Source organism: Gallus gallus, chromosome 22, assembly GCF_016699485.2.
Source record: "Gallus gallus isolate bGalGal1 chromosome 22, bGalGal1.mat.broiler.GRCg7b, whole genome shotgun sequence".
NCBI lineage: Eukaryota > Metazoa > Chordata > Aves > Galliformes > Phasianidae > Gallus > Gallus gallus.
In genome coordinates, this window is record NC_052553.1 from 3337492 (window position 1) to 3362173 (window position 24682).

Below are 24682 nucleotides of genomic sequence, written 5' to 3' on the forward strand. Positions count from 1 at the left end.
CCCTGAGCCCAGTGCACGCTCATCCCTGCACCCGTGGCCTCTGTGTGGGCTTCACTGGAAGGGACAGAGCTTCACCACAGACCCTTCTGGTGGGCAGAATCCCCATCCGAGCCCCCCCATCAATCCACAGACCACCTCCCCACGCCCCCCTGCCAGGCACTCACTGTGGGTGCAGTTTGTAGAGCGTCCCATCCACGCCGACCGTCACCTTGAGGAACTCCAGCCCACGGTTCTCGCGGATCTTATCCACCACGGCGGCCATTCCGGCCCCGCAGAGCTGCGCGGCACGCCGGGCCACCACGGTGCACACCTCCTTGACGATGATGCTGTCATCACACGTGCTCTCCAAGCCCAGGTGCTGGAGGATGGAGCGCACCTGCAGCAGGGCCAGGCAGTCGCTGTGGGGCAGAGAGGGCACAGCAGTTAGGAGGTTTACCCCCACATCCACGTGTCCTATGGCACCCATGGAGTCGTGGTTTGGGTAACGCCAACTGGAGGGATACCCAGGGTGGAGTGCACTCCATTCCTCGCACCGTATCGCCCTGGCTCTGAGCGGAGGACCCGGGGACCCCCCCTAAAAAACACAGCAGGACAGCCACGCTCACGTCCTCACCTTTCTATCTGGGACAGGAACTTTGTCTCGAAGATCCCTCTGGTCTTCAGGCGCTCGGAGATGCGGCCACGGAAGAGCAGCCCTCGCTTGGTGAAGTCCATCAGGATGTTGCGGACGATCTCCCCCAGGTACATCCCGCTGATCATCTTCTCAAATCTGGAGTGGGGACAACAGGGCCGGGCGTTGGCACCCGAGGGCAGAGGGGGCAGCCCTGCCCACCCCATGGCACCCAGCACCATCTTTATGGTCCAGCACTATCGGGGTTCTGCAGGGGAGGGACTGCTCCTCACAACCTTAGCGTCACCACCACGCACCTCTGCTTCCCAGGGTTAAGGGACAGCTCATCTACGGCCAAATCGAACTCGGTCTGGATGTCATCCAAGCAGCCGTTGTCCCCAAACGCACCCCACTCCATGTTGACACACATGCGGCCCTCGTCGCCCTCCACCAGCTCCACGTTCCGCATCTCCTCCATGTAGCAGGCGTTGCTGCCTGTGCCTGCAGGGGGGAGGGTCTCAATGGGGCTCAGGGGGAGGGCATCCCTGCATGGGGCAGGGAAAGGTGCAGCTCTCACCAACTATCAGCCCGACTTCACAGTAGGGGTCTTCGTAGCCACAGGTCATCATGGTGCCCACCGTGTCGTTCACCACTGCCACCACGTCCAGGTCAAACTCCTGGAAGGGAAAGGTCGGGTTGGGTGGTTTCCCACGTAGGGATGATGGGGCAGCCCAAGGGGGTGGGATGGGCGGAGGGCAGTGCTGCTCAGCTCCTAGCTCCAGGCTCTGGAAATCCACCCTCAATGTGATGACTAAGGGCGGTGGTTGGCATCCCAACGCTCAGCCCATTCATTCCCAGCCCATTCATTCCCAGCCCAATTAACGCCACCGCAGAGCTGCCCCGCTCACCTCTCTGCGGTGGATTGCCTCCTTCAGCAGGCTCACCACGTCCTCCCCTTCGCAGCCCGTGGCTTTGAAACCCTTCGTCCACTTGAGGAGAATCCCCTGGAGGGGAAAAACAGGGTCGGGGTGAGCAGGGCGGGATGGGAGCACCCCACAGCCCCCAGATCTCAGGGACACACTCAGGATCCTGCCGGCACTGGGCTCACCTCATCCAGGTTGGTCTGCTTGCATGGGAAGGAGAAGGTGAAGCCCAGCGGGAGCGACACTCCCTTCATCCCCATGTATTCCAGGAAGTCGGAGATGCAGTGGACGATGTGGTCGAAGAGCTAGATGTGCAGAGCCAGGGCAGGAGGGCACAGTCACCACGTGTGCCATGCACTGCAGGCTCCTCCGCATCCCAGCAGGCGGCACTCCCACCCATGGGATGCTGTCCTCCCTCTTTGGGGTGTCCCAGAGCCCCCTGACCCCAACCCCACCAACGCCCCGAAGCCATCAGTGATGCTCAGAGCTCAACCTGGGTTATTTCCCTTGTGAGGAAGTGGGGCTGACGCTCATCTGCCCTCAGGTGTGTGGGATGGAACAGTGGGTGGACTCACCTCCTCGCCTGTCCCCTGCATCACCTCCAGGGGGATGGAGTAGATCTTGTTGTGCATCTCCACGCCGCGCCGCATCCCGTTCCGCACCCGCACCAGCAGCACACGGAAGTTCGTCCCCCCCAGGTCCAGAGCGAGGAAATCTCCTTTTTCTAAAAGCCAGGAGAGGGTTGTGAGGAGAGAGAGCCCAATGAGGAGTACCATGAGCACGGGGCAGAGAAACCACGGCTGGGAACAGGGAGGTGACATTTCCCAGCCAAGGGTGCTGTTTTGGGCACGGGATATCCCAAGGGCTCAGCATTGTCATCCCAGAGCTTTGGAACCACAGCAGCACTCGACATTGAGGGGAACAGCTGTCCCTACATGGCATGGACACTGGGAGCTCTTTGCTGTATGCGGGACATGAAGGTATCCTCACCTGTCCCGTCTGGAGTTGAGCACACGTATGTGGGCAGCATCTTCACCGTGGCCTCCGCGTGCGTCTCCTTGCCCAACCCCTTCTCCATTTCAACCCTCATCCTCCGCTTCACCTCCAGGAGCTGCTCGTGGCTCAGCTTCAGCGCCTCCAGGATCTTCTGCCGGGCCTTGTGCTGGGCCGCCAGCCGGTAGGCCACCGCCGTCACCATGGCCGCCCCTTTGCCACTGCCATCTTCCGACCTCACGAATCGGATCTCGCAGTCGGGCAGCAGCTTCCTCACTGTCTTATGGAGGCGTCGGGCAAAGCTATGGAAGAGGAGGAGGAGGAAGAAGAAGGCTTGAGTGTGCCGCCATGGGTCGTGTCAGACTCTGAGATGGCCCACGTGAACTTTGGGATCCAATGGAGGTGCCCATGGGCCACCACGGGGCCAGATGTCCTCTGAGATGGACAGCAAATGGGAGCCAGTGGAGGTGCCCATGGGACCCACCATGAGGTCAGACCTCCTCTGTGATGGCCAACAAATGGGGTCCAATGGAGGTGCCCATGGGATGCTTCTTTGGGGCCAGAACTACTCTGGGATGGCTCACAGGGACTTTGGGATCCAATGGAGGTGCCCACAGGACATCACCGTGAGGTCAGACCTCCTCTGAGATGGCCAACAAATGGGATCCAGCGGAGATGCCAATAGGACATCATCATGAGGCCAAACCTCCTCCAGCTCCCCGTTGCCTCATGGACTTACTGCGGGTGCTTCTTGTAGACGGAGCCATCCACGCCGACGGTGGAGCGCAGCCGGTCCACCCCCTTGTTCTCCTTGATGCGGCGCAGCACGGCGGCCAGCGTGGCCCCACAGAGGTTGGCCGAGCGGGTGGAGACGATCTGGCAGATGCGGTGGGTGGCCAGGCAGTCCTCGTGGGATGGCTCCAGGCCCAGCTTGGTGAGGATCTCGTGGGCTTTCTGCAGCCCCTCTTTCTCCCTGTGCACCGAAGAACAGAAAAGATCTGCGTCTGGAAATCCGCGGTGGGCCCAGCGTTTCCCCCAGTTAGAGGGTGGTGGGTTGGGACCCCACACCCAGCCCCTGCTCACTTCTCAATAGCGGAGACAAATCTGGTCTCGAAGTGTCCGGTGGTGCGCAGATCCGAAGAGAGCTTCCCTTGGAAGAGGAGCCCCTCCTTGGCCATCTTCACCAGGATGAGGCGCACCAGCTCGCCCATGTACATCCCGCTGATCATCTTCTCGAACCTCACAAACACAAGAGGTGCGTGGTTGGACCCCCACCATTAACCCCAATCGCTCTCCCAGCCGCACCGTCCCCTCTGCGGAACAGGAATTCTGTAGGACCTGGCTGTGGACATTAGGTGGTGGTGTTCCCTTTCTGCTGCCGATGGATTTGTTGGCAGGGGAAACGCAGACCGACAGCCCCGAGCGGAGGGCTGGCGAGGGAAGCGGGCGTTGGGTGGACATGCCAGCCCAAATCCCATGCGGTCCCCGTTGGCGGGACAGAGGACACTGTGACCCAGTTAACTGGGACAACCCCACCGGTCCCACACAATGGGAGGATGGGCAATGCGGAGCGGAGCCCACGGCCGAGCCGGTGCCAGGAATCTGCTTACAGCTGCTTGCCGGGGTTGAGCGAGCCCATGTCTATCTCATGGTCGAACTCGGTCCTGATGTCGTTGAGCGCGCCGTCGTCCCCGAAGGCGCCCCACTCCATGTTGATGCACATCCGGCCCTCGTCCCCCTCCACCAGGTCGATGTGCCTCATCTCCTCCATGTAGCAGGCGTTGGTGCCCGTCCCTGCGCCGAGCACGGAGAGCCGCTCACGTCGGATGCCGGATCTCCCCCATCCTCCCCAGTGAGCACCGCGCAATCCACCACGATCCCCGCGCTCAGCCCCGCTCACCCACGATGAGTCCGACTTCACAGTTCTGGTCATCATAGCCACAGGACATCATGGTGCCAACGGTGTCGTTTACCACCGCCACGATGTCGATGTCGAAGTCCTGAAATGGTGGAGGGGCCACTGAGTGCCACCAAAGAGCACCGCAGCGTCTCCGCCTGCACGGTGACGATGAGCGTCATGCCCCGTGTGTCCCATCCCAGGATTGTGGGAGGTGGGACGCCTTACCCCGCGCTTTTTGATGGCCCTGCGCAGCAGGGACACCACGTCCTTCCCCTCCACGCTGCTGCACTTGAATCCCTTTGTCCAGTTGACGAGGATGCTCTGTGTTGGGGGAAGAGATAGAAGGGGATGCTCAGTGGGACCCCACGCCACCGCATGTCCAAAACTGTGCCTCAAGGTCAGAACCATCAACCCACAACTCAAAGTCGGAGCCACGAACCCACACATTAAGGTCAGAACCACAAAACCACAACTCAAGGTCAGAACTACCCAACCCGTGTCTCAGGGTCAGACCCCCCCAACCCCCTACTCAAAATCAGAGCCGCTCAACCCAGAACTCAAAATCAGAGCCAATGCACAACTCACAGTCAGACCCACCAGTCCACAACTTGGAGTCACAGCCACCAACCCACAACTCAAAGTCAGAACCAACCCACAACTCAAAGTCAGAACCAACCCACAACTCAAAGTCAGTGCCAACCCACAACTCAAAGTCAGAGCCAACCCACAACTCAAGGTCAGTACAACCCAACCCGTGTCTCAAGGTCAGAGCCACCCAACCCGCTCCTCCAGCACAGGGACGGACATGGCTCTGCAGTCACAGCCCCTCCCTCTTATCACTGCCATCGGCATCTGCAGCGGTTCCCACGTCCCAGTTTATGGCCACGGGCACGTGAGTCATCGGCTCCCTGCCGCCGGCAGAGGGACGTGACCTCTGTGCTTGGTTTCATGGAGCCCTGCAGCAAAACTGGCTCTGATGCACACAGAGGGCACCAATGGGATGGGGTCTCACCCATCACCGCGCGGCGCGGTAATAGGAACATGACTTCCCACATCCCCAGCATGGAGCTGCAGACGTGCCGAGCCACTGCCGTGCCATGGAGCTGCCCACTGCCCAACCCCACACGGGTGAGCTCCGGGAAGCAGGAGATGGCAGTGTGGGACGTGCCCAGTGAGGTCGCTGGCGCTGATGTGGTGCTCGGCACGTCCCCGGGGCCGCCGGGCTGCAGGCAGCTGCTGCCCCATGCCTTCATCCAGCACCAGCAGCTGCTCGCCGAGAGCAGAACGAATGAGGCACAGAGAGCTCTGTGTGCCACGGGACCCACAGGGATCACCGAGCCGGCCACAAAGGGTCATTCACACCACGTGACTGAGAGTGGTGTCGTGAGGGGCTTTAGGGCCACAGGATGACTGTAGGGTCAGGAGGATTTGTAGGGCAATGTGGGGATGTAGGGTTATGAGGGACTGTAGGGCCATGAGGAGCTGTAGGGTCATGTGCAGCTGTAGGGCCATTAGAAGCTGCAGGGCCATGAGGAGCTGTAGGCCATGTGGGGCTGTAGGGCCATGAGGGGCTGTAGGGCCATGAGGGGTTGTAGGGCCATGAGATGATTGTAGGGTCACCACGAGGCCTTTCCTCAGTCTCTTCTCTGTGCTGAACCCAAGGGAACTCCTCTGCCCCCCACACACATTGCCATTCCCCCCTTCCCCATCTTCCTGGCCCACCTTTGGAAACTCTTAGACACTTTTAGGTCCTTCCATTCCGGTGCTCCAACTTCCCCCGGTGCTCCAGGTGTGACCCCACCAGGGCACAGTCACCCAATCCAGCACAGAACATCCCCCCCCCCGGCCCCCACATCCCTCACCCACCTCATCCAGCTTGGTCTGGTGACACGGGAAGGAGAAGGTGAAGCCAAGGGGCAGCTTCTTGTCCTTGATTTTCAGCTTCTCCATGAAGTTGCCCAGGCACTCGGCGATGTGGTCAAAGAGCTGAAAGGCAATGGTTGAGGATGAGCAACGCTGACATCTTGGCATCTTGAAGGACGTCTCAGCATCTCAAAGGGCATCTTGGCATCTTGAAGGACATCTTGGCGTTGTCTTGACTGCTGCCCCACTGTGGGTGGATGTTCCTTTTGGGGGAGACAGTGGGGATGGGGGGAGGCCCACCTGCATCCCACTGCCTCGCATGAGGTCCTCGTGGATCTCGTAGATCTGGCTCTCCATCTCCACCTTCTGCAGGCCGTTGTCGGACACCTTCACCCTCAGCACACGAAAGTTGGTGCCGCCCAGGTCCAGTGCCAAGAAGTCTCCGTCCTCTGGGGAAGAGAAAGCCAGGGGTGAACCCCAAAATTCAAACCACAGGGGTGAGCCCCAAAACCACAGAGATTAACCCCAAAACTCTACAGGAGTAAACCTCCAAACTCCCCAAGGGTGAACCACAAAGATCTACTGGGATGAGCCCCAGAAGCACAGGAGTTAGCCCCAAAACTCTACAGCAGCCAGCCCCAAAATGACAGGGATTAACCCCAAAACCCTACAGGGGTGAATCCCAAAACTCGACAGGAGTCAGCCCCAAAACCACAGGATTGAACCCCAAAACTCGACAGGGGCTGGCCCCGGAACTCCACAGGAATGAACCCCAAAACCACAGGGGTTATCCCCAAAACCATAGGCTTGAACCCCAAAATTACAGTTGTTAGCCTCAAACTCTACACGGTTACCCCAAAACCACAGGGCTGAACCCCAAACCTCCACAGGGGTTACCCAAAAAAACCACAGGGTGATCCCCCAGCGCCGCAGGTCCTGTAAGGTCACAGCGCCGGACCCATTCCCGACTGTTGACGCAAGAATCCCAAGAGAGCTCTCCCACCCCCTCCCCACGCTCTGCCCTTCCCCGGCGTTGCACAGGAGATGCTCTGGGAGGAAACCCGAGCGCTGCTCTGGGAACGCAGCCCAGCAAAATCCTCAGCACTGCCGGCACGTGGCTGCATGCCGGCCCGTTCCTCTGGGTGAGTTTCAGCCAGCAGGACTGGGACAGAACGAGAGCTGCGGGGGGGGGATGGCGCACAGCCACCAAGGCAGCAGGAGGGGACAGAAAGTGGTGTTCGTTGGCACTCCGGGGTCTGCAGGGGGGATGGATGGGGTGTGCGTGGGGACACGTGGTGACTTCATGGGGCCTTCGTGACGTCGCTGTGTGCATGGGGGCATGGATGGTGACTTCATGGAGCCTTCGTGACATCAGTGTGGGCAGGGAGGTGGGGAGGTGATTGGTAGCTCCATGGAGCCTTCATGACATCAGGGTTTGCAGGGACATGGATGGTGACTTCATGGAGCCTTCGTGACATTGGTGGGTGCAGACGTGAGGACACAGATGGTGACATCATGGAGCCTTCGTGATGTCACTGTGCACAGGACATGGACATGGATGGTGGCTTCTGGAGCCTTCGTGACATCAGAGTGCATGGGGACACGGAGCCATGGATGGTGGCTTCCCGGAGCCTTCATGACGTTGGTGTGCACGGGGACACGGAGACACGGATGGTGACCTCATGGAGCCTTGGTGACGTTGGTGTGCATGGAGACACAGACACAGACCCTGCGGTGGCGGCTTCACGGAGCCTTCACGGCGCCGCTGTTTGCAGGGACGTGGGGACATGGGCAGTGACTTCCTGGAGCCTTGATGACATCGGTGTGTGCGGGAACACGGAGACACGGATAGCGCCCAGGGCATGGATCCAAGAAAGCAGATCCCAGCAGCCGAGGAGTGAGCAGAGAGCCGTCCCTGCCATGCCCAGGTCGGAGCTGCAGAGCTCCGGTTTCCACCCCACAGCCCCGGAGGTTCGGGCTCTGGGCGCTGCCTCGCGCCGCGATAAGACACAAGCAAACAGGAAGGCAAACAGCACGGCTAACAGCAAGCTCACTGCCAGGGGCTGTTTGCTCTCTGCAAAGGGCCCAAAGATAAGCACTCTGTTCCCCATTCTGCAGAGCTGTGGGGAAAGCAATGCTGAGGTGCCCAGCAAGCAGAGCTCGCTCCCCTGGTGCTGAGCACGCCGTGCCCTCACCCTACACCTTGTGCCCTCACCCTACACCTTGTGCCCTACCCCTACATATCGTGCTCTCACCCTACATCTCGTGCCCTACCCCTACATCTCGTGCCCTCACCCTACACCTCGTGCCCTCACCCTACACCTTGTGCCCTCACCCTACATCTCGTGCCCTACCCCTACATCTCGTGCCCTACCCCTACACCTTGTGCCCTACCCCTACACCTTGTGCCCTCACCCTACACCTTGTGCCCTACCCCTACATCTCGTGCCCTCACCCTACATCTCGTGCCCTACCCCTACATCTTGTGCTCTCACCCTACATCTCGTGCCCTCACCCTACATCTCATGCCCTACCCCTACATGTCGTGCTCTCACCCTACATCTCGTGCCCTACCCCTACATCTTGTGCCCTCACCCTACATCTCGTGCCCTACCCCTACATCTTGTGCCCTCACCCTACATCTCGTGCCCTTGCCCTACATCTCAGCGTGACCCGCTGGCTGTGTAAGCCCCTCTCATCCAGCATAATCCGGGAGGTGACGTGCGCATCGCCAGCCCTGGAGGTCCGACCCCCGCAGAGCACCCCGTCCTGGCCAGGAGGAGGGGCAGTCTGGGAGCGACGCTTTGGGGTCTCTGTGTTGGGGTTTCTCTTGGGTGAGCCCCAGATTACGGCTCAGCAGCTTCTGGGAAGGAAACCGTGTGCTGGGCCAAGTGCTCATTGTGCTGAGGGTGCGGCCGGACACACGGCTGGGAGTGGGGTAGGAACACCGTGGGGTGGGGGTGGATGAGTTTACAGTGGCAGGGGTGGACCTACATGATCTTTAAGGACCCTTCCAACCCAGCCACCCAATGGCTCTGTCATCTTTAAGGACCCTTCCAACTCATCCATTCCATGGCTCTAAGCTCTTCAAGGACCGTTCCATCCCAACCATTCTGTGGCTCTATGATCTTTTAGGACCCCTCCAACTCATCCATCCCATGGCTCTAAGCTCTTCAAGGACCGTTCCATCCCAACCATTCCGTGGCTCTATGATCTTTTAGGACCCCTCCAACTCATCCATTCCATGGCTCTAAGCTCTTCAAGGACCGTTCCATCCCAACCATTCTGTGGCTCTATGATCTTTTAGGACCCCTCCAACTCATCCATCCCATGGCTCTAAGCTCTTCAAGGACCGTTCCATCCCAACCATTCCGTGGCTCTATGATCTTTTAGGACCCCTCCAACCCGTCCATTCTACACTTCTACAACTCCCTGATTTCCCGGCAGCTCCGTTCTTCACTTTTCCCCCGTCAGGTTTTACGAGGACCCCACAGGAGGGTTCTGAGAGCGCCTCCACCCAACAACTGCATAAGGAAGTCATTCAGTGTTGGATGCATCAATGGCAGCCTGAAGCGGAGCCGTGCCCCCCCAGCCAAGCGGGGTCGGTCCCTTGGGGAGGACGAGAGGCGCGTGGGAAGGGAGCAGAAAGGCGGCATTGTCAGCTGCTTCCTCACGTGGTCCCCGTCCCATTCAGCACTAATGAGAAGCGATGAGCCGACCCATGACCACCTCCTCGTCCTGCCAGCACGGGGCACACGCTCACACCCCATGGCCCCCTCGGTCCAAGCGGGACCCCCACCCTGGTGGCACCCAGCCCAGAGGGACACAAGCTGTCCCCAGCGTGCCGTACCTGTCCCGTCCGGGGTGGACCTGACGAAGGAGGGCAGCATCTTGACGGAGGCGGTGGGGTTGGTGTCGGCTCCCAGCCCCTTCTCCATCTCCTTGCGGAAGCGCTCGGACACCTCCTGCAGTGTGTCCTCGGAGAGCCGCATGTGGTACAGGTATTTGTCCACCTGTGGGGCACGGATGGGCAGCAGGTGAGAGGTGGGGCTGGAGGACGTGGGGACAACGCCACGGCTGGAGGATGGAAGCAGATCACCCACACCGGAGCGCGACAGGGATGTGCATGGAGAACTGCCCCCACACATCTTCCCAAACACCGGGAGCCGCTTTGCAACCCAATCCTAAGGCGGCCCAAAAGGAGCCCAACCATGCGGGTGGTCCGAGAGAAGCCCAACCCTAAGGCGGCCCAAGTGAAGTTCAGCCCTACAGGTGGTCCAAGAGATGCTCGACCCCACAGGTGGCCCAAGAGAAATCCAACCCTAAGGAGGCCCAAGAGAAGTCCAGCTCCATGATGGCCCAAAATAAGTACAACTCTACGGGTGGCCCAAGAGCAGCTCAGCCCTACAAGTGGCCCAAGAAAATCCCAGCCCCGGTTGGCCCAAGAGAAGCCTACCCTAAAGGTGGTCCAAGAGAAGCCCAACCCTAAGGCGGCCCAAGTGAAGTTCAGCCCTACAGGTGGCCCAAGAGATGCTCGACCCCACAGGTGGACCAAGAGAAATCCGACCCTGCGGTTGCCCAGGAGAATCCCAGCCCTATAGATGGCCCTAGAGAACTCCAATTCTACAGGCAGCCCAAGCAAAGCCCAACCCTACAGATGGCCCACGCAAAGCTTGACCCCACAGATGGCCGAAGCGAATCCCAGCCCCACAGGCACCCCCGGAACCCCCACCTGCATGCACCCAAACACCGCACAGCCCAGCTTGCCCTCTGCCATCCCAAAGTCGGATCCTGGGGTTGGATTCCAGCTGTGGGGCCGGGATTGTGACAGCTCAGTGCACGGGACCCAGTGCTGCACGGGGGATACCGCTGGGGGGCGGGGGGGGGGATCCTGCAGGGATCACAGCCGCTCACCCCATAACGGCATCGCAGCACTTTGAAGCTGAACCTGAGCCGACTGCCGGCTCCCATCCGAGCGGGGCAGGGACGGACGGACGGACGGACGGACGGACAGACGGACAACGGGAGGCAGTGCAGACGGACGGCCAGGCCGTGCCCCGGCCCCATCACCTTCCCTTACCGCTAATTAAAGGGCAGCGGCCAACTCAGAGGGAAACCCCACCCATGGGGCTCAGCTCACCTGTCTGCAGGCACGTACCGCCCCGGCACCCCAACGCGTCCCGTCCCGTCCCCCCCCCCCGTGCCCCCCACGCTACCTGCGGCGTCACGAGGCACGGGGTCACCTTCCTTTAATCCCCAAAGCCCTTTTAAACCCGGGATCATCTTCTCCTCCAAACTCACAGCCCGTCCCACCCGGCTCAGCGGGTCAGGGCGCCCGGCACCCACATCCCCCCCCTTTCCCCTCCCCCCCCCATAGGAAGGGCATTGTTTTCGGTTCCCCTTTTCTGTGTTATCTGCGGAGCAGCGGTGACCCCCCCCTTCCCTTCCCCTCCCCCCCCAACCCCCTCCCGGCCCCCCCATTCGCAGCAGCGGCTCAGGCTGCGCCTTTCGGGGCAGATTCTTTCACTTTCTGGCGTGGATTCTTTCGCTTTTTGGCACGAGGAGAAGCAGACAGCCCTTACGCATGAAAACTGCATCCGGCCCCGGAAGGTTTGAACCCCGAGCTGCGCTGAACCGAAAGCACCGAGCGTGGGGAACCCCCCCCTCCCCCCCTTTCTCCTACCCAACCCTTCGCCCCACAGAACCCCGCAGCTCCGGGGAGCGTTGACCCCATTCTCCCATCCCGGAAGGTGACGATGGCCGCGCCGCTCCCGTGACCCCGCAGCCCCACATCCTCAGCGCCCCACGTGTGCACGCTGTGACCCCACAGCGCAGCCGAGCCCCCGTGACGCAGCCCGGAGTCACTTCCAGCCGGGCTGAGTCACCGCGTTCCTGCCGGGCCGGTTCCTCCTCCCCAGCCCTGCACCCATTTCTCAGCCCCATCCATCGGTCCTCAGCCCCACTCATTCATCCAGCCAGCCTCAGCCTCAGCCGTCCACCCATCCCTGCTTGGCCCCACTGACCCTTCCTCAGCCCCACTCACCCTTCTTCAGCCCCATCCATCCATCCGTCCACCCGTCCTTCCTCAGCCCCATTCACCCCTCTTCAGCCCCACTCACTCTTCCTCAGCCCCATCCATCCATCCATCCACCCATCCTTCCTCGGCCCCATCCGTCCCTCCTCAGCCCCACTCACCCTTCCTCAGCCCCATCCATCCATCCCCATCCCCCCTCACCCTCCTCAGCCCCACTCACCCTCCCATCCCTTATCAGCCCCATCCATCCTTCCTCAGCCCCATTCACCCCTCCTCAGCCCCACTCACTCTTCCTCAGCCCCATCCATCCATCCACCCATCCTTCCTCGGCCCCATCCGTCCCTCCTCAGCCCCACTCATCATTTCTCAGCCCCCCTCACCCTCCTCAGCCCCACTCACCCTCCCATCCCTCCTCAGCCCCATTCACCCCTCCTCAGCCCCATCCATCCACCTCCAGCCCCTCTCACCCTACCTTGGCCCCATCCATCCCTCCTCAGCCCCACTCACCCTCCCATCCCTTATCAGCCCCATCCATCCCTCCTCAGCCCCACTCACCCTCCCATCCCTTATCAGCCCCATCCATCCCTCCTCAGCCCCATTCACCCACCCATCCCTTATCAGCCCCACTCATTCCTCGGCCCCATCCATCCATCCTTCCTTGGCCCCACTCATTCTTCCTCAGCCCCATTCACCCCTCCTTGGCCCCACTCACCCATCCCCACCTTTCCTTGGCCCCATCCATCCCTCCTTGGCCCCATTCATCATCCGCAGGGGATGCTCTTTAAATCTGCCCCGAAAATCCCTAAAGGCGATGGAAGGAGGGGTGGGGGGGGGGGAAATCTATCCATCTGTATCTGTCTGTCCGTCCGCCCCACTGATGGGACGAGGAGGGGCCGCCCCCAACACCCCGCAGTCACACAGCCCCTATTGGGGGGGGGGGGGGTGAGGAAAAACACGGGGGGAGGAGGAGAGCTGATGGGCTGGGGGTCACGAACTGCCCGCTGGGGGCCGTCACCCCGCTGTCACCCCGCTGTCACCCCGCTGTCACCCCGCTGTCACCCCGCTGTCAGTCACCTCAGCCGTGTGAGTCACCCCACTGTCACTTTACCCCGCTGTCAGCCGCCACCCCCCCCCCAACCCACTGCATCCCACGGGGGGGCAGTGAGGGGTACGTGGGGCCGCCCCCCCCCCCCCCTCCCCTTCACCCACTCAGGTTGTGGGGCTGCGCGGCCTTTGGGGCGTCGCGGATCCGCCCCCCCCAACCCCAATTCGCTCTGAAAACGCGACCGAACGGAACGGAACGAACCCGCAAACCCCGCATTTCCTACCCCACCGGGGTCCCCTATGGGGCAGCTCTGCCGTGCGGTGCCGCCCCCCCCCCCCCCCAAAAAGACCCCCACCGCTTTCAGCCCCGAACCCCCACCGGGACGCCGCCACCGCCGCCCCATTCCCGCACGGAGCCGCTCCGCAACGGCAGCGCGGGCGGACCCCCCCCCCCCCCCTCCCCTCCTTCCCCCCCCCGCCCCGCGTTACACAACCCGCTCCCACGTGCCCCCCCCGCCCCCCCCGCCCCACACATCGGGGCTCCTCGGGCACTTTCGGCACTTCTTTTTCTTTCTCCCCCCCCCACCCCCCCTTTCTTCCCTTCCTACCGAGCGCAGCCAGCGTGGCGCGCCGCTCTCCTCCTCCTCCCCATCTCTGCCCCATCCGCAGCCCCCCCTCCCCCCCCCAACCCCCCGCCCCACACGACGCCCCCCCCCCCCCCGCCCCGCATCCACCACGCGATGCTCCGTCCGAACAAAGGGGCCGCGCTCAGCCCCGCTCCGCCGCTCCGTTCCCCGAATCCCACCGCGTTTCGCCGCCCCGCATCCCGCGGGACCCCCCCGGCCCGGCCCGGACCCCCCCCCGTCCGCGGGGCCACGCGGGGACACGCGGGGCACGTCCCGCACGGCGGCAGCGCTCAGCCCGCCCACGGCCACGCGGGGACAGCGCCGGCGCCGCCGCTCTTTTTTCCGCCTTTTCCCTTTTTTTCTTCCATTTCTTCCTCTTTTCACTTCATTTTTTTTCGCCCTCCCCCCCATTTTTCCTTTCATTTTCTTTTTTTTCTTTTTTTTTTTCCATTTTCCCCCCTTTTTCCCCCATTTTCTCCTCTTTTCCACTTTTTTCTCCTTCCCTTTTTTCCTCCGTTCCTTTCCCCCTTTTCTTCCCCTCTCCCTTTCTTCTCCTTTTCCTTCCCCCCCCCCATTTTGTTTTCACTTTTTTCCTTTTCCCTTTTCCCCTTTCCTCTCTCCCCCTTTCCACTTTCCCCCTCCCCACGTTTCCATTTTCCCCCACTCCCCTCCTTTCTCTCCCCCTTCCTCCCTCTTTCCCCTCCCTTCCTTCCACTCTCCCACCCCTCCCCTCTTCCGACGCCCCCTCCCCTTTTCACCTCTCCATTTCTCCCGCACGTTCCCCACTTTCCCCCCAACTCCAACTCCCCGCGCCCCCCTCCCACCTTCTGCGCCTGGTCATGGTTGAGCTCCGTGAAGAAATAGGCGAGCAGATGGGACGCGATCATTGCTGCGGTGCGGTGCGGAGCGGTGCGGTGCGGAGCGGTGCGGTGCGGTGCGCCCGATCCCGCCCGTCGCGCTGAGCCTCATTGAGGAGTTCCCCGGCCCCCCCCCCGCCCCCCCTCCGCCCTCCGTGACGCCGCGCCGTCGCCGCTGCCCCATTGGCGGACCCGCGAGGGTGTGTGATCCCCACGGGGGGATGGAGCGCCGCGAGGGGGCGCCATAAGAGAGTGGGGGGGGGGGGGGGGGGGGGGGGGGGGGGGGTGGGAGAATATGGGATGGGGGGGGTGTGGAGGGGGGGGGTGTATGGGGTGGGAGTGGGGTTGGGGGCTGTGGGTTGGGTTGGGTGGGGTGGGGGGGTGTGTAGGGGGGGTATCTATGGGGTGGGGGTGTGTATGGGGTTGGGGGTGTGGGATGGGTGGGGTGGGGGTGTGTGTAGGGGGGGTATCTATGGGGTGGGGGTGTGTATGGGGTTGGGGGTGTGGGGTTGGGGGGTGTGGGATGGGTGGGGTTGGGGTGTGTGTAGGGGGGGTATCTATGGGGTGAGGGTGTGTGTGGGGTGGGGGGGTAGGGATGTTGGGGGGGGTGTGGGGTGGGGGGTGTGAGGGATGTGGGGTGGAGGGGCTGTGTGCATGGGATGGGGGGGTGTGTAGGGGGGCTGCGTATGGGGTGGGGGTGTGTGTAGGGGGGGGGGGTGTGTGGGGTGGGGGGGTAGGGATGTTGGGGGCGTGGGATGGGGGATGTGGGGGGTGGGGGGTGTGAGGGGTGGGGGGTGGAGGGGTGGGGGGTGGAGGGGGTGTGTGTATGGGGTGGGAGGGTGTGTAGGGGGTGTAGGTATGGGGTGGGGGTGTGGGGTTGGGGGTTGGGTGGGATGGGGGTGTATGTGGAGGGAGTGTGGGTAGGGGGGCTATCTATGGGGTGGGGGTGTGTATGGGGTGGGGGTGTGGGGTTGGGGGTGTGGGATGGGTGGGGTGGGGGTGTGTGTAGGGGGGCTATCTATGGGGTGGGGGTATGTTTGGGGTGGGGGGTGGAGGGGGTGTATGCATGGGATGGGGGGATGTGTAGGGGGGATGTGTATGGGATGGGGGTGTGGGTTGGGTTGGATGGGGTGGGGGTGTGTGTAGGGGGGCTATCTATGGGGTGGGGGTGTGTATGGGGTGGGGGTGTGGGGTTGGGGGCTGTGGGTGGGGTTGGGTGGGGTGGGGGTGTGTGTAGGGGGGGTATCTATGGGGTGGGGGTGTGTGCGGGGTGGGGGGTGGAAGGGATGTGTGCATGGGATGGGGGGGTGTAGAAAGGGGGGGTGTGTATGGGGTGGGGGGGTAGGGATGCTGGGGGGGTGTGGGATGGGGGATGTGTGGGGTGGGGGGTGTGAGGGGTGGGGGTGGAGAGGGTGTGTGTATGGGGTGGGAGGGTGTGTAGGGGGTGTAGGTATGGGGTGGGGGTGTGGGGTTGGGGGTTGGGTGGGATGGGGGTGTATGTGGAGGGAGTGTGGGTAGGGGGGCTATCTATGGGGTGGGGGCGTGTGTGGGGTGGGGGGGTAGGGATGTTGGGGGGGTGTGGGATGGGGGATGTGTGGGGTGGGGGGTGGAGGGGGTGTGTGCATGGGGTGGGGGGGTGTGTAGGTATGGGGTGGGGGTGTGGGGTTGGGGGTGTGGGTTGTGTGGGATGGGGGTGTGTGTGGGGTGGGGGGTGTGGGATGGATGGGGTGGGGGTGTGTGTGGGGTGGGGGGGTAGGGATGTTGGGGGGGTGTGGGATGGGGGATGTGTGGGGTGGGGGGTGTGAGGGATGGGGGGGTGGAGGGGGTGTGTGTATGGGGTGGGGGGGTGTGTAGGGAGGCTATCTATGGGGTGGGGGGGTGTGTGGGGTGGGGGGTATATGGGGTGGTAGTGTGCATAGGGGGGTGTGTATGGGGTGGGGGTTTGTGTAGGGGGGCTATCTGTGGGGTGGGGGAGGTGTGCGGTGGAGGGGTGGGGTGTGGGGGAGGGGGGTGAGGATGTGTGGGGTGGGGGGGTGAAGAGTGTAGGGCAGGGATGTGTGGGGTGGGGGTGTGTATGGGATAGGGGTGTGTGGGGTGGGGAGTGGAGGGGTATGTATGGGGTGGGGGTGTGGGGTGGGCATATATATGAGATGGGGGTGGGGAGTGGGGATGTGTGGGGTGAGGGCGTATATGGGGTGGGGGTGTGGGGTGGGTGGGTTCAGAGCGTGTGTGGGGTGGGTGTATGAGGAGGGGGGTGTTTGGGGTGGGGATGTGGGGTGGGGGTGTGTATGGGGTGTGGGGGGGTGTATCTGGGGCAAGGAGGGATATATGGGCTGGGGATGTATGGGGTGGGGGGGTCTATGGGGTGGGGGGGTCTATGGGGTGGGGGTGTATTGGGTGGGGGGTGGGAGCGTATGGGATAAAGGGGGTGTAGTGGAGGGTGCATATGGGGTAGGGATGTATGGGGTGGGTGTATGGGGGGGAGAGGATATACGGTGGAGGTGTATATGGAGTGGGTGTGCGTAAGGGGTGGGGGGTGTATTGGGGGGATGTATGGGGTGGGTGGGCATCCATATGGGGCGGGGGCTGTATATGGGGTGGGGTGGGGTGTTCATGGGACAGGGATGCGTCAGTGGGGTGAGCACAGATGGGGTGAGCACTTTGGGATGGGAGAAGATGTAACGGGGGGTGGGGGGGTGAGGATGTCTATGGGGGCGTGGGTAGGATGGGGGGGGGGGATGACGACACGTGTGCACACACAGCGCCCCACATCGCCCGCCCCACAGCCCCGTGTGCCGTCACATGGCCCGCAATGTGCCCCACTGCCGTGCGCAGCCATCCGTGTGCACCCGTCAGCCCGCATCACCCATCACCCCACGGCGCAGCTCGGAGCTGTGGGGCGCCCCAAATCCCCATCCCCTCCCCCCGACGCTGCCCCATAAGCAGCCCATAAGCCTGAGGCCGCAGTGGGATTTGGGGGGGTGGGGGTCTCTGCCCGCTGTGGGTCCGTTGGCTCATCCTTTGGGCTCTGTGCCTCGGGGTGACCGCCGCTTTTTGGGGTACGGATGCCGTGGGGTGTGTTGTATGGGATTGGGGGGGTGGGGGGGAGGGAAATGGGATTAAAGGGAAATGGGGGGAGTGGGAGGAGGGAGAAAGGGAGGAATAAAGAGGAGAAAAGGGGAGGGGAAATAAAGAGGGGAAATGGGAAATAAAGAGGGGAAATGGGAAATAAAGAGGGGAAATGGAGCGGAAATGGAGAGGAAGGACCAAACCCTCAGGAATGGCCCCATGTGCAGAACGGATTCCAACCCTCTGCCATCCCACAGTGTATCCCTATGGGTCTGAGGGTCCCTATGGGTCTGAGGGTCCCTATGGCTCTGGGGGTTCCTATGGGTCTGAGGGTCCCTATGGGTCTGAGGGTCCCTATGGCTCTGGGGGTCCCTATGGCTCTGGGGGTTCCTATGGGTCTGAGGGTCCCTATGGGTCTGAGGGTCCCTATGGGCCTGGGGGTCCCTATGGGTCTGGGGGTCCCTATGGCTCTGGGGGTTCCTATGGCTCTGGGGGTCCCTATGGCTCTGGGGGTTCCTATGGCTCTGGGGGTCCCTATGGCTCTGGGGGTCCCTACGGGTCTGAGGGTCCCTATGGCTCTGGGGGTCCCTATGGCTCTGGGGGTTCCTATGGGTCTGAGGGTCCCTATGGGTCTGAGGGTCCCTATGGGTCTGGGGGTCCCTATGGCTCTGGGGGTTCCTATGGCTCTGGGGGTCCCTATGGGTCTGAGGGTCCCTATGGCTCTGGGGGTCCCTATGGCTCTGGGGGTTCCTATGGGTCTGAGGGTCCCTATGGGTCTGAGGGTCCCTATGGGCCTGGGGGTCCCTATGGCTCTGGGGGTTCCTATGGCTCTGGGGGTCCCTATGGCTCTGGGGGTCCCTATGGCTCTGGGGGTTCCTACGGGTCCGGGAGACCCCTTATGGATTTTGGGGTGCCTTAAAGGATTTGGGGATCTCTTATGGCTCTGGATACGCCCTATGGGTCTGGAGGTCCTTCATGGATCTGGGTTTCTATTATGGATTAGGGGTGTCCCTATGGATCTGGGGATCCCTTATGGACCTGGGGGGTCTGCATGGATTTGGGGGTCCCTATGGCTCTGGGGATCCCTTATGGCTCTGCACATACCCTCTGGATTTGGGGGTCCCGATGGATTTGGGGAGTCCCTTATGGCTCTGGGGGTCCCTATGGCTCTGGGGCTGCCCTACAGATTTGGGGGATCCCTATAGATCTGGGGGATCCCTATAGATATTGGGAGTCCCTTGTGGCTCTGGGGCTGCCCTACAGATTTGGGGGATCCCTATAGATTTGGAGGGTCCCTATATGGCTCTGTGGATGCCTATGAATCAGCGGGGTCCCTATAGGTTTTGGGGGTCTCTATGGCTCTGGAGATGCCCTACAGGTTTGGGGGATCCCTATAGATTTGGGGAGTCCCTTATGGCTCTGGGGCTGCCCTACAGATTTGGGGGATCCCTATAGATTTGGGGGATCCCTATAGATATGGGGAGTCCCTTATGGCTCTGGGGCTGCCCTACAGATTTGGGGGATCCCTATAGATTTGGGGAGTCCCTTATGGCTCTGGGGCTGCCCTACAGATTTGGGGGATCCCTATAGATTTGGAGGGTCCCTATATGGCTCTGTGGATGCCTATGAATCAGCGGGGTCCCTATAGATTTGGGGGGTCTCTATGGCTCTGGAGATGCCCCACAGGTTTGGGGGATCCCTATAGATTTGGGGAGTCCCTTATGGCTCTGGGGCTGCCCTACAGATTTGGGGGATCCCTATAGATCTGGGGAGTCCCTTATGGCTCTGGGGCTGCCCTACAGATTTGGGGGATCCCTATAGATATGGGGAGTCCCTTACAGCTCTGGGGCTGCCCTACAGATTTGGGAGATCCCTATAGATTTGGGGGATCCCTATAGATATGGGGAGTCCCTTGTGGCTCTGGGGCTGCCCTACAGATTTGGGGGATCCCTATAGATATGGGGAGTCCCTTGTGGCTCTGGGGCTGCCCTACAGATTTGGGGGATCCCTATAGATTTGGAGGGTCCCTATATGGCTCTGTGGATGCCTATGAATCAGCGGGGTCCCTATAGGTTTTGGGGGTCTCTATGGCTCTGGAGATGCCCCACAGGTTTGGGGGATCCCTATAGATATGGGGAGTCCCTTATGGCTCTGGGGCTGCCCTACAGATCTGGGGGATCCCTATAGATTTGGGGAGTCCCTTATGGCTCTGGGGCTGCCCTACAGATTTGGGGGATCCCTATAGATTTGGGGGATCCCTATATGGCTCTGTGGATGCCTATGAATCAGCGGGGTCCCTATAGGTTTTGGCGATCTCCAAATGATGGGAAATGCTGCTTCCTTCCCAGAAAGCCCCAAATCCCCGAGCAGCTCCTCCTCCTTCCGCCAATTATTTGGGGTTATCAATTTGTTGCACGGTGTCCGGAATCCCCATCCCCCACCGCTTCCGTTGGGAGGGGGCTGACCCCCTCACGCTGACCCCAAAGCACAGACGTCCCTACACATGTGGGGCACGGCCCCTTACCTGCACACTGCCCGTCCCACTCGCCGCCCATTCGGCTGTCGTTGTCTCCATCCCGGTGCTCATCGCCCCCATCTGGGTGGTCATCGTCCCCATCTCAGTGCCCGTTGTCCCCATTCCAGTCCTGGTGGTCTCAGTCCCACTGTTGGTGCTCATCGCCCCCATCTGGGTGGTCATCGCCCCCATCTCAGTGCTCATCATCTCACTCTCAGTGTCCATTGTCCCCATTCCAGTCCCGGTGGTCGCTGTCCCCATCCGGGTGCTCATCGCCCCCATCTGGGTGGTCGTTGTTCCAATCTGGGTGGTCATCGCCCCCATCTGGGTGGTCATCATCCCAATCTTGGTGGTCGTCGTCCCCATCTCAGTGCTCATTGACTCCAACGTGGTGGCCTCCATCCCAACCCCAGTGGTCGTTGGCTCCATCTCAGTGCCCATCATCCCGGCCTCGGTGCTCATCGCCCCCATCTGGGTGATCATCGTCCCCATCTGGGTGGTCATTGTCCCCATCTCAGTGCTCATCGTCCCCATCTCAGTGCTCATCGTCTCTCTCTCAGTGCCCGTTGTCCCCATTCCAGTCCAGGTGGTCGCTGTCCCCATCTCATTGCTCATTGACTCCAACTTGGTGGCCATCATCCCAACCCCAGTGGTCATCGTCCCCATATCAGTGCTCATCGTCTCACTCTCAGTGCCCGTTGTCCCCATTCCAGTCCCGGTGGTCGCTGTCCCCATCTGGGTGCTCATCATCCCAATCTTGGTGGTCATTGACTTCATTTGGGTGCTCATTGACTCCAACGTGGTGGCCTCCATCCCAACTCCAGTGGTCATCGGCTCCATCTCAGTGCCCATCATCCCGGCCTCGGTGCTCATCGCCCCCATCTGGGTGGTCGTCGTCCCCATCTGGGTGGTCATCGTCCCCATCTCAGTGCCCGTTGTCCCCATTGCAGTCCCGGTGGTCGCTGTCCCCATCTGGGTGCTCAACATCCCCATCTCAGTGCTCATTGACTCCAACGTGGTGGCCTCCATCTCAACCCCAGTGGTCATCGTCCCCATCTCAGTGCTCATCACCCCCATCTCAGTGCTCATCATCCCAATCTTGGTGGTCATCGTCCCCATCTCAGTGCTCATTGACCCCAACGTGGTGGCCTCCATCCCAACCCCAGTGGTCATCGGCTCCATCTCAGTGCCCATCATCCCGGCCTCGGTGCTCATCATCCCCATCTGGGTGGTCGTCATCCCCATCTGGGTGGTCACTGTCCCCATCTCAGTGCTCATCGCCCCCATCTCAGTGCTCATCACCCCCATCTGGGTGGTCATTGACTCCATTTCAGTGCCCATCATCCCAGCCCTGGTGCTCATCACCCCCATCTGGGTGCTCATCATCCCAACCCCAGTGCTCATCGTCCCCATCTCAGTGCTCATCGCCCCCATCTCAGTGCCTGTTGTCCCCATTCCAGTCCCGGTGGTCTCAGTCCCGCTGTTGGTGCTCATCGCCCCCACCTCAGTGCTCCCCACCCCCATCATCTCAGCGCTCACCGCCCCCATCTCAGCGCTCACCGCCCCCATCTCAGCGCTCACCGCCCCCATCTCCGCGCTCACCGCCCCCATCCCGGCGGCGCTTTTTGGCCCTTTTGCTGCGCTCCTGCGGGCTTTATGGCAGCCGACGGGCGGCCATTGGCTGCGCACGGCGGGGATAAGACGGGATTTTGCGGGGCTCGGCTGTAATCCCCCGAGCCGTGGGACGGGGCTGCGAAGCGGCGCGGATCCCCGCGCTCCGCGTGGGTCGGACTCCCCGCCGGGGGTCCCGCGGGGCAGCGCTGCCGTCACAGCTCCGTGGGTCTCCGTGGGTCGCCGTGCGCCGCCCCGCCGCGCAGCGCCGACATCGCCCCGCGAGGCGGACGGTTCGGTGACGAATCCGATGCCCGTCTCCTTTCCTTTTCCCTTTGGACGCTGAGATGTTACCTGCCCCGGGGGGGTGGGGGGGTTGGGGGGCACGCGGCCGCCTCCCCCACCCCCCCCATCCCTACGTGACCGCAGCCACGCGCGGCTCCGGAAGAGGAGCTGTGAGCAAAGAGGTTTATTGAGGACGGCTCCTTAATTCCATCAGACGGGATTAACGAGGCGGGAGGGCAGCGCCGGAAAGGATCGCTTCCCCACCGTAACCCCGCGCGGATTCCCAGCCCGGCCGCGCAGAGTTAAGCGCGGAGGGTTCGGCTCTCAGGCGCGGAGCTTCAGCCCTGCGCTCAGTCCGGGGTCCGCTCCGAGCGCGGCGCCTTCCCTCGGCCGGGTGCGGAGATGGACCCATCTGAGCCCATCCCCTCCCCATTCCCATCCATCCCCATCGCTGTCCGCATCCCCTCTCTGTTCCTGCCCTCCTTCCCATCTCCGTCCCCATCCCTGCCCTCATTCCCATCCCATCTCCATCTTCACCCCACCCTCATTCCCATCCCATCTCCATCTTCACCCCATCCCCACCCTCATTTCCATCCTATCCCATTTCCATCTTCACCCCATCCCCATCCCTGTCCTCATTCCCATCCCATCTCCATCTTCACCCCATCCCCACCCTCATTCCCATCCTGCCCCATCTCCCTCTTCACCCCATCCCCATCCCATCTCCATCTTCACCCCATCCCCACCCTCATTTCCATCCTATCCCATCTCCATCTTCACCCCATCCCCATTCCCATCCTATCCCATCTCCATCTTTATCCCATTCCCATCCCATCTCCATCTTCACCCCATCCCCATTCCCATCCTATCCCATCTCCATCTTTATCCCATTCCCATCCCATCTCCATCTTCACCCCATCCCCATTCCCATCCTATCCCATCTCCATCTTTATCCCATTCCCATCCCATCTCCATCTTCACCCCATCCCCGTCCCTGCCCTCATTTCCATCCTATCCCATCCTATCCCATCTCCATCCCCATCCCTGCCCTCATTCCCATCCCATCTCCATCTTCACCCCATCCCTGTCTTCATTCCCATCCTGCCTCATCTCCATCTTCACCCTATTCCCATCCTATCCCATCTCCATCTTCACCCCACCCTCATTTCCATCCTGTCCCATCTCCATCTTAACCCCATCCCCACCCTCATTCCCATCCTATCTCATCTCCATCCCCATCCCTGTCCTCATTCCCATCCCGTCCCATCTCCATCTTCACCCCATCCCCATCCCATCCTATCTCATCTCCATCCCCATCCCCACCCTCATCCCATCCTAGCCCATCTTCATCTTCACCCCATCTCCATCCTCATTCCCATCCTATCCCATCTCCATCCCCATTCCTGTCCCCATCCTCATCTCTATCCTCACCCATCCCCATCCCTATCCCACTTCCATCCCATCCCCATTCCTGCCCCCATACCATCCCATACTCATTCCCCTCCCCGCCCTAATCCTCATCCCCATCCATCTTCATCCCTGTCTCTGTCCCTATCCCTGTTGCTATCCTCATCCCCATCCCATCCCCCTCTCATCCTCATTGCATGCCCATTCCATCCTATCCTCATCCCAAATCGCATCCCCATCCCATTCCATCCCATTCCTATCCCATTCCCATCCCGGTCGCTATCCTCATCCTATGCCATCCCCATCCCACTCTCACTGCATGCCCACTCCATCCCATCCCAACCCAAATCTCATTCCCATCCCATTCTCACCCCATACCCATTCCTGTCCCCATCCTATCCCATCCCCATTCTCATTCCCACCCCACCCATTCCCAAATCTCTGTCCCTCCCATCCCACCTCGTCCCCATCCCTGTCCTCATCCCCATCCCATACATCCAATGCACGCAGCCCACCGCCGCCGTCAGCCCAATGGCAGCATGGCTTGTTGCCCTACAGAAATCCCCTATAATACCCCCCAGACCCGGAGCAGAGCCCTTATCCCACTAACTCCAAACGACCCTACTGCTCCTGTAGGGGAAACGCACCCCGCTGCCCGGCCACACCACTCCCCAATGTGGAAGACATTGGGGGAAGACATCAGTGTGGGGTTTGGGGTGTGAATGTCCTTTGGGTTTCCGGAACTATCCGTCCCCCTCCACCAAGATAAGGATTTATGGCACCGGAGAGAGCTTTATGACCCTAATAGCAGAATGAGGGCTTTCAAGCTCCACCTGCACAGCGGGCAAAGTTCTCGTTTCTGCCCTATTACACACATAATTGCCCCCCATCCCAAAGCCGGGATGGGAGCATCCCCATTAGGTCACATCCCGATGGGGAACGAGG

At 61.5% G+C, this 24682-nt stretch overlaps 1 protein-coding gene and 1 long non-coding RNA gene across 10 annotated transcripts in view; one reads left to right on the top strand and one right to left on the bottom strand.

The window, feature by feature from the left end:
- The window catches only part of HK2 (hexokinase 2), a 23680-nt gene extending 1594 nt beyond the window's left edge, over nucleotides 1–22086 (bottom strand). Inside the window, exons 1-18 of one of the 9 annotated variants that reach the window (XM_046903342.1) lie at nucleotides 11204–11609; nucleotides 11022–11097; nucleotides 10140–10302; nucleotides 6590–6738; nucleotides 6293–6412; nucleotides 4652–4747; nucleotides 4427–4526; nucleotides 4137–4320; nucleotides 3610–3765; nucleotides 3266–3499; nucleotides 2524–2828; nucleotides 2109–2257; nucleotides 1719–1838; nucleotides 1519–1614; nucleotides 1188–1287; nucleotides 928–1111; nucleotides 614–769; nucleotides 165–398 (exon numbers count right to left, since the gene is read on the bottom strand). In XM_046903342.1, coding sequence (XP_046759298.1) covers nucleotides 165–398; nucleotides 614–769; nucleotides 928–1111; nucleotides 1188–1287; nucleotides 1519–1614; nucleotides 1719–1838; nucleotides 2109–2257; nucleotides 2524–2828; nucleotides 3266–3499; nucleotides 3610–3765; nucleotides 4137–4320; nucleotides 4427–4526; nucleotides 4652–4747; nucleotides 6293–6412; nucleotides 6590–6738; nucleotides 10140–10302; nucleotides 11022–11097; nucleotides 11204–11208 — 2627 coding nt within the window. In that variant the 5' untranslated portion in view covers nucleotides 11209–11609. Of the gene's footprint in view, nucleotides 1–164; nucleotides 399–613; nucleotides 770–927; nucleotides 1112–1187; nucleotides 1288–1518; nucleotides 1615–1718; nucleotides 1839–2108; nucleotides 2258–2523; nucleotides 2829–3265; nucleotides 3500–3609; nucleotides 3766–4136; nucleotides 4321–4426; nucleotides 4527–4651; nucleotides 4748–6292; nucleotides 6413–6589; nucleotides 6739–10139; nucleotides 10303–11021; nucleotides 11098–11203; nucleotides 11610–13723; nucleotides 13796–13975; nucleotides 14029–14101; nucleotides 14188–14817; nucleotides 14961–20443 lie in introns of those variants that run through there. The other 8 variants (XM_046903338.1, NM_204212.2, XM_046903340.1 and 5 more) reach the window with 8 other exon arrangements.
- Nucleotides 6452–8917, top strand: LOC121107424. Its single transcript, XR_005841559.2, has 2 exons — nucleotides 6452–7431; nucleotides 7731–8917. It is a non-coding gene; the product is annotated as an uncharacterized LOC121107424 (long non-coding RNA).
- Nucleotides 22087–24682: the final 2596 nt, after the last annotated feature.